The following is a 9,356-nucleotide window of genomic DNA, read 5'->3' on the forward strand; positions in this document are numbered from 1 at the left end:
ACTACCTTCTGGAAGAAAACAATGACTTCACTTTTGTTTTCACCTCTTCAGGCATTTGTTGTTGCAGGGAAGGGGAATGCGGTCTGGGTTTTGGTTAGTTGTCATTTCTTCCCCAGCCACCCATACACTTTCAGCGCTGCCATTTATCCTTGTTTTTCCTGAACATACCTCACACGTTAGGCCCCCCACACATTAAACTGTAGGCATGCTGCTCAGAAATGTCACAAAGGAGCTGGGAAATGTCAAACAAGGGTGGGGAGGGGTGGCTGAGACAATTTTATTTTCCATAAGACAGGGACTCTGTATTAGTTTGTTAGGAATTTTTATAATCTTATAAAGAAATTTGTTATCAAGGGGCGCCTGGGTGGCTCAGTGGGTTAAGCCGCTGCCTTCGGATCAGGTCATGATCTCAGGGTCCTGGGATCGAGCCCTGCGTCGGGTTCTCTGCTCAGCAGGGAGCCTGCTTCCCTCTCTCTCTCTCTCTCTCTCTCTCTCTGCCTGCCTCTCTGTCTACTTGTGATCTCTGTCAAATAAATAAATAAAATCTTTAAAAAAAAAAAGAAAAAAAATTTGTTATCAAACCTGTGCAAGAATGAACCATTTTCTGGAATCAGACTGGGAGAGAGGTCAGATCTAAAGCAACCCATTAGTTTTAATATTTACACATTACTAGAAAAAATTAAAATTGGTGACCAGTATTGAGGGAATTTTCAAACTATGGTCTGAACTTCTAAAATGAGTTTTCCTATTTTTGAAGAAGGTATTTGCATGTATGTGAGCAGGAATGGAGCCACATACAGAATGTGAACATCCAATAGAAGTTCCTTTGCATCTCTAAACCTTTTCCCTTCTTTTCTAGAACTGATGTCCCCACTCAAAAAACTTGCCTTTATACCACCTCTTGAAGCCCTCAAATTTCAAAAGCAGTCCCCCTTTTTTGTAACCTCAAGCCACTTAGTATCTTTTTTCCTTCCAACATTTCTGGAAGAACCAGTAATAAGGCAGAAGAAGGTAGCTTTGAGTGAGGACAACCCAAACCCTCCCCCAGACATCTAAATGCTTTTGGTAACATGCAGGGGGTTGAGGGACAGGGCATCCAGAGTCTAGCCTACCACAGCCACAGCTCCTCACAATCTTAATTTCACCGTTTTGGGTGGGTTGCCAGCTGTCCCAGGTCCATTCTGGGACCTGATGCTGAGAGGCAGAAGCACTGGGATAAAGTCTAGGTTTTGTTCCTTCTCAACACCGAAGTTGAGTTAGGGCTTTTAAAGAGGGCAGGTAAAGACTAAGTAATGCAGGGGTTTTTTACACAGTCTGGAATCACATGTAAGAGAAATAGAAATGGTTTTCCCCGAGTGTAGCACGACTGGATCCCATGGTTGTATAGCACTAGCTTTATACTAAAATATTGTGAAAGTTAAGGGGTGATTATAGTCCAGTTGACCCCCGAGTAACAGGGGGGCTTAGGGGTACCAACTCCTGTGCATTCAAAAAATCCCCATGTAACTTTTGATTCCCCCAAATCTTAACTATTAATAGTCTGTTGACCAGAAGCCTGGTAAGTCGCCGTATTTTCTATCATATCCTATATTCTTACAATGAAGTGAGCTAGAGAAAAAAAAATCATGGTATTTACAGTATTGCGCTGTCTATATAAAAATCCATGTCTAAGTGGACCAACAAGTTTGAACCCATGTTATTCAAAGGTCAACTATATGCCTAACAACCTGAATGCCAAGGCACCAGGTGGCTCAGTTGGTTAACTGCCTGCCTTCAGCTTAGGTCATGATCCCACCGTCTGGGATCAACAACTTGTTCAGAGGGGAGCCAGCTTCTCCCTTTCCCTCTGCCACTCCCCCTGCTTGTGTTCTCTCCAATAAAATCTTTAAAAAAGCAAACAAAAATAGTACCCTAAAACCTGAATGCTGGTCCTGATAAAATGTATACTATTTGCTTAAGACTTTCTAGTGTTAATTTATAAACCACATAAACCACCTTAAAATTTATATTTTAACTTGCAAACCCCCTTTAAGTCTGGAAAGAATTGTTCCTGTCAATCTTTTAATAGTGCAATTTGATGTTTTATTGCCTTTTTTCCTTTATCTGCCCACAAGGACACTAAAATACTTAGCACTAAGATTAATGCAAATAAAAGCTTTACGGTGTTACCGTATCAGCAGTGTCACTTTACCAGTGTTAGTTGAGGTATCAGACTATACACTTGTCTAAAAGCAACTGCAGTATAAATACTCTACATATGGATATATGCAATGGCACTTCGCTATGGAACAAATTTCCACATATAAACCTTCCACCCCCTTACAATTTTAAGTCCTCTTTACTAGACTACTAGTTAAAATTTATACCTGAAGTTGGTGAATGCAAAGTGTTTCCTTTATAATCCCATAAAACCAGTTATAGGAACACTGGAGGAAAAATGTTTTAAGACTTCAGTAGAACAGCAGAGGTGGTTAAATAGATTGGCCTGCACTAGTGTGAATTAGTTGAAACCTAACCTACAATTAATGGTATTACAAAGAAGACCTTGGGAAGGGAGTAGAAGGGTAGAACCCTCCAGAATGGATTAATAGCCTTACAAAAAGGGCCTAAGAAAGCTTTCTCAACCTTCCTGCCATGTGACTTAATGGAAACTTCCTATCTATGAACCATGAACTGGGTTCTCAGACACCAAATCTGGTGGTGTCATGATCTTGGACTTCCTGGGCAACGAGACAGTGAGAAATTTTAAGCTACCCAGTCTTTGGTACAGTTACAGCAGTCTCAAGGGACTAGGACCACTAGCAGACTACTATCTTACTAGAATACCGAAACTATTCAACTTCTGAGTTTGCTAATACCTTTCACTGTATCATCCATAGTGCAATTCAGCCAATTTCGTTTACTCTTCAAACCATACATTATTTTATCATTTCCTTTACTTAGAAAATCTTACAAAATTTTGCAAGACCAAAAGCTTCCTGTATTTCGTTAAAGTTTCTCTAAATGCATTTTTTAAAAGCCAGCTGTATATAACTTATAGGTCATAAGCACAGCTTTCTCAGGGCGCCTGGGTGGCTCAGTAGGTTAAAGCCTCTGCCTTCAGCTCAAGGTCATGATCCCAGGATCCTGGGATCAAGCCCCACATCAGGCGCTCTGCTCAGCAGGGAAGCTGCTTCGTCCTCTGTGCCTGCCTCTCTGCCTGTGATCTGTCTGGTCAAATAAATAAATCCTAAAAAAAAAAAAAAGTATAGCTTTCTCTATATACATAGAAAAATGAAGCATTTTCTAGCCAGAGCCAAAGAATGGTTGGCTGGTATGTGCCATGTAAACAAGACTGCAGGCACTTACATTGACGAGTTTAGATTTTGTGGTGGCTATATTGTTTTCATACCCTCCCGCCACAGCTAGCTCATCAATACCAATTCTAGGGTTGTGCCCACACCACCTACCTTTGCACATCCAGAAAGTCTCCCCTACTGTATGAATCGAATGAGTATTTGAGTCTACGACCTTAAGACTCTTCCGTTTATCTTTTATTGAAGGATGGTAATACCTTTCTCAACTATTCCACCTTAAGAGAATTGCATGTACCCTTTTATTACCCTTTTTGTATGTCTGAGAATCATATATAACCTCTTAATACCCTTTTCATATGTTAAGTATTGCCTGACTACTCAAAAAAACTTTCCTTTTGTTTCAAGATAAACCTTAGCTGGGCGCCTGGGTGGCTCAGTGGGTAAGCCGCTGCCTTCGGCTCAGGTCATGATCTCAGGGTCCTGGGATCGAGTCCCACATTGGGCTCTCTGCTCAGCAGGGAGCCTGCTTCCCTCTCTCTCTCTCTCTCTCTCTCTCTGGCTGCCTCTCTACTTGTGATCTCTGTCAAATAAATAAATAAAATCTTTAAAAAAAAAAAAGATAAAACCTTAGCTTTGTAGAACTAAAAAACATACAGGGAAAACTAGTGCTTTAGAACAAAATTTGAATTTTAAAGTAAAAATACATAATCTACCATACTTATCTTTTAGCAAACATCAAGAGGTTCAAAATTGCCACCTCTGTTTTAACATAAATTATGCTTGCTTTGGTTCAAGAACCACCATTCAAAATCATCGTAAAATTTAGTGAACCAAGTGTCATTTTCTTTCACTGATATTATAGGGGAAGTTAAACAGTGCTTATGAACAGTTCATATATAAAAATATATTGTAAATTATAAACGAATCAGTTGTACTTATTACCACAACCATTCCACTATAAAATGGGGAATTCCTCCCCTGGGAGGTAGTAGCATTAAATTATTGGACTCTAAATTTCAGAGGGAGGAAGGACAATTAGTGAAATACTAAGACAATTAGTAAAATGGAAAAGTTAAAACCCATCTCCTAGTCACATGCTCAAACATGAAAGTCACACACAAAGAGTCAAGACTAGTGTAAAAGGGGGGGCCAAATTATTATTATATTTAAAAATTTGATCATAACCAATTTTGTTGGCATTAAAATTAGAGGTATTTTCAATTTGAATGGATAAACCAAAAACCAGAAATTAAGTTTGGTAAAAATGGGAACAGGAGTTTTCCAGTAATTACAGATTAGAAGGCAGAAATCAATTTAGAGAAACACAGACAAACCCCATGTTTACAATGATTGTTCCACGGATTTAAACTTCAGTAGTGCATTAGTAAACTGTTCACATTTAGATCTTCACCTTGAGATTAGATAGCTGTTTCTTTAAAAAAAAATCTCATTACCTTGTGCAAATAAATCGGTCTTCCATGTGCCTTAGCACACTTAAAATTTCTCCATTGTATATATACAAAACACCTACCAACTGGTAGGGCAAAATACATACTTTCATAACAAAACTATAATGTACCTCTCAAGTATGAACAATATACACATAATACATGGTATACAGTATTTACAAAATATAAAATATAATACAAGCTGTTTGTAATTTTTTAAACTCATCTTTTGCACTTGTATGTTACAAGGCAAATTTCCATTTCTGTACCAATTTTCTTTTCAAGAGTCCAGGAATTTTGAAAAAACTGTTTTACAGACATATTGCAATCTGAGATCTAAGTTTGAACTTTTAGGAGCGTTTTTAAGTGTACTGCCATCAACTCCCTATTTTGGTTGGAATTTTCTATAGTGCTTCCCATCCAGTGACTAGGAGGCTTTGGAAGAACACTAGGAGAAGGTGGATCACTAAACTTTGCCCCAGCATAATTTTCCTTTTGGTTCACTTCAGTTAGAAATGCTGATTTCTTCAAATGCATATTTTTAATGTTCTCAGTATTTTTAAAAGGCTTTTTTTCTTGCTTCTGGAGTAAATCAGATGAAACAGAATCCTGCCAAAAGTTATTTTCATTTCTTTTTGCAGAGGTGATCTTGGTTAGTGGTAAGTTATATTTGCTTTTCTGTCTGTTTATCTTTGGTTGTTCACACAAGTGTATACCATGAACAAGCTGGCCGTGGGGAATGGCAATTTTCTCCGATTTTCCCATCTTTGATTTTAAAACCTACAAAGACAAGGAACATAAAAGTGAATACAGTCTCATGACAGACATTAGTCACAAACCTCACACCATGTATTTAATGTCTTCTTCTCCTGGACTTTAGTTATGGTCTTGATTAAACATGTATGTGCTCGCTGCACTTATCAAATAAGCAAACTCCAAGTTTACTACTAAAAATATAATCATTACTATCACCAAGTGTCAAAGGGAAAATCCCAAAGTAACCCAAGTTCATCATTCTGTATCAACTGTAAGGAAGAGTAATGAGCAACCTTCCAAAAATACACAAGCTAATAAATGTGTCAGGGTAGTTTTACACTAGGATGTGTCTAAGAGAAATTTTCGCACGTTTTCATTTTGATTGGCTGAATCTGGTTAATAATAAAATCTATGTTCATAGATTACTATTGGTCTTTTAGTCAAGTCTTTTTAAAATTATTCCAAATAAAAACTTAATTAGCAGGAACTAGATTTTAAGTGACCAAGTGTTTGGTAATGGTTACTAACTACACAGAAAAATTATCTCCCAGTTTCTGAAAACAAAATTTCAGAAATTCAAATATTAAAAATTTAAATACTAATCACTTTATGTCTTTCCCTATTATATCTACTTACAGCAAATACATGACCAGAAAATTGTTTCCACCTGCCCCTACTTCCTGGTTTAACAACTGCTTCAAAAACTTTGCTACACCAATTCTAATCACTTTTCCTAACTCAAAGTGATCTTTATAGGAAGCCACGACCGGATGGAAAAGTATACAGTACTTAATTAGATCATTGCCCTTCCAGTACTTGTAATATGGTAGGGAAGCGGGACCCAAAAGACAAACGCTGGGGCACAAGGTAACATTCCATGTAACTGCCAGAGTTCCCTGTTTGAACTGTTATAGACAATAATAATTACTTGTTAACTAGGAAACAAGTAGTACGAAAGTAGACTATTAACTTATCCTGTATCACAGAGCCGTGGAATTTTAAAATTTTAATCTAATATAAGTAATCACGGAGGTCAAATCTCCTTCCCCCCCCAAGGGCACAGCGAGAGAGAACCTGCAAATCTCTCCAATATTCTTCCAGCAAGAAATGGTTGTAACTTATTTTCATTTTAAAAATATCTAATGTTTTAATTTTTTACCTTTTATTTTTTTACTTTTCTGAGAGCGAGCAAGTACACAAGGCGGGGGGTGGGGGGGTTAGCAGAGGGAGAAGCAGACTCCTCTAGGAGCAGGGAGCCCGATGCGGGGACTAGATCCCAGGATTCCGGGATCATGACAAACCGAGGGCCTACACTCAACCAACTTGAGCCACCCAGGCGCGCGCTTTTCTTTTCCAAGATTTTGTGAGACACAGAAGGAGCACAAGCAGGGGGAGCAGCGGACTCCCCGCTGAGCCGTGAGCCATACGCAGGGACTCGATCCCAGGACTCCAGGATTATAACTTGAGCCGGAGGCAGACGCTGAAACCACTGGCCACCAAAGCGTCCCAACTTATTTTCATTTCTTGTTAGGACAGTGTAAGTCTTTGAAACCGGAAAGTTTTATTTTGCTATAGAGATCAATTTCAAATCATTTTAGCGATTTAATCTCGTTTGAGTTTTCATTTTATCCTAACCCAACAGCATGGCAATTGGGTGGCTTAACGTCAACTCAACTTTTCTAAAAAGTTTCCTCGTTCTGGACACAATAAAACCACCTTCCACTAATAAGGCCTACTACAGCACGGACTGTAAATAAACCATCCCATTCATCTGATAGACTAACACGCAAAACATCGTTTCAAAGAGGCAAGAACTGCCGCCGCTCCTGCGAACTTCTGAAGTTAGAAGTAGAGCTAAGCAGGCTGGCCGGCGAGGGGCAGAGCCCCAATCGGGCCAGCGCCGCACACGCAGCACGTCTCATCTCAGCAAAAAGCCAAAGGGAATGGAGCTGCTCGTAGTATACTCCAAATCCCACAACAGGGCGGTGAGAAAAGTGCACGCGCGCCGCCGCCTATTCTTGCAGCTACCAACGGTCAGGTAGCTGACGACGGTCGCCCACCCCTTCCCCTACCACGGCCACACCGCCTAACCTTCATGAGCGCCGGAGCGCTGCGCACGTAGCGCGCGCTGACGTCAGCCTCCCGTGGGCCCCTTCCATCCCCCACCCCACCGCGCGCCCGAACACCGAAACCCCCTGGAACTGCGCCAGCCTTCTAAATTGGGGCTGTTGCTGGGGCGCAGCCGCTCCTCTCATTGGCTGGCTCCCGGGAGCCAATCAACAGCGCCAGCGCATGCCTCCCCCTCCCCCTCCCTTCCCAGCTAGAACAGAGCGGGCGTCACGGAAACTTCCCTCCCGAGTAAACAGCCGCCCCTCACCCCGGCCCCCCCTTCCCGACCCCTCAGAGCAGGGCCCCAAATTCCAGGGCCCGGCCGTGCCCGTCTAAGGGCCAGAACTCAACAGCCTCCATGTCCCCCTCGCGGTCCTTACCTCTCTTCTGAACAAGGGCTGGCCGGGCGCCGCGGGCGGCAGCTGGCCGGGGAAAGGGCTCGCTTCCTCAGTTGGGGTTGCGGCCGCAGGACCTGGGGCCAAACTGGCCGCCTGGTCCGGGACTTCCTGCGTTCCGCTCGGGCCCGTCGCGGGGCTCCGCCCGCCCTCGAGGCTCGGCCGGTGCTGCTGGTACTGATGGAAGCGGCTGGGCAGCTGCCCCGCCGGGCTGGCCCGCACCCTCTTCTTTCGCCGCTTCTTTGGCGCTGCCCGAGGGGTGCCTCCCGCCGTAGCTAGACTACAGTTGGACAGAGGTGCAGGGGCGCGAGGCTGTGGGGTCAGACAGGGACCGTCTCCCCCGAGGAAGTGAGGGAGGAAAAGGGTGGGGGGCAGTGCCCGGGGGTCCGGGATCCGGGGTAAAGGCGGAGGGGCCGTGGTCACCATCGGGAGGGCCCCGAAGTAACCACGGGTGGAAAAGCCCAGAGACGCAAGGCGGCCGCCCAGGACAAGTGGCTCCCGCTGGGGGACGGAGACGACGGTCATAGCTCTAGGAGGAAAGTGGCTCAGCAAGAAGAAAAGGAGGAAGTGAAGCCAGCGATCACAGGGCGGCGGCGGCGGCGGCGGCGGCGGCGGCGGCGGCGGCGGCTGCTGCTGCTAAGAGAGCCCGACTGGAGCGCGGACCATGGTTCGGGCGGTGGCGGCGCAGCAACAAACAGCTTCAGCCTCAGCGCGGAGTGTTGTTATCAGAAGCTCCGCCCTGTGCCCGCCCACCTCCCTCCAGGAGCCCAATCAGAATGCGACAGAACTGGCCACGCCCCTTCTGCTCTCCCTCCACCGCCTCGGAGAGACGCACACAAACAACCAGCTTGCTGCAGCCCCGCACAAAGAGCACGCACTGCGCAGGCGCTGCCAACGGGCTCTTTCGGGAAGAGCCGGTCCCGCGAACAATGAAGTTCCGTTTCAGCCCCACCTCCCCCACCCTTCTCCTTACTAGCCCCCGCACCTTGCCCCGAAGGCAGTGGTGGAAGTGCCGTATCTAGGCTGAATTTGGAAAAGGGGATGGGGGCGGGAGAAAGAATCGAGAAACATCAAGGCCCTTGATGCTTCCTCAGCTACTGACCTTGGGGATGTATCTGTTTTATTTCAAGCCTAATGTAACAGTATTAATTATTTTTTTAAGATTTCAAAGTACGTTATAGGGGTTTCATTCTTAGCAGTTGTAAGGAAATCAGTCCACATTTAAATTATATTTGGCGAACTGCGACTTAACGTTTTTGTTTTTTGTTTTTTTTGTTTTTTGTTTTCATTTACTTCGGGTCTCCAACGCTGTTCGTTAGCCACGGTAAAGAGTGAGAAGGGAGTAACTTGAA

At 43.7% G+C, this 9,356-nt stretch overlaps 1 protein-coding gene across 1 annotated transcript; it reads right to left on the reverse strand.

Annotated features, from left to right (window-relative positions):
* Positions 1-3,965: 3,965 nt before the first annotated feature.
* On the reverse strand, positions 3,966-8,604 carry LOC111158841 (proline rich nuclear receptor coactivator 1). The gene is made up of 2 exons (XM_022521123.1): positions 7,990-8,604; positions 3,966-5,524 (listed from the first exon to the last, which is right to left on the reverse strand). The coding sequence occupies exons 1-2, from the start codon at positions 8,527-8,529 to the stop codon at positions 5,081-5,083; spliced, it is 984 nt and encodes a 327-aa protein (XP_022376831.1). The 5' UTR covers positions 8,530-8,604; the 3' UTR covers positions 3,966-5,080.
* Between the last annotated feature and the right edge of the window lie 752 nt (positions 8,605-9,356).

Source organism: Enhydra lutris, unplaced genomic scaffold (genome assembly GCF_002288905.1).
Source record: "Enhydra lutris kenyoni isolate GAN:26980312 unplaced genomic scaffold, ASM228890v2 scaffoldscaffold63, whole genome shotgun sequence".
NCBI lineage: Eukaryota > Metazoa > Chordata > Mammalia > Carnivora > Mustelidae > Enhydra > Enhydra lutris.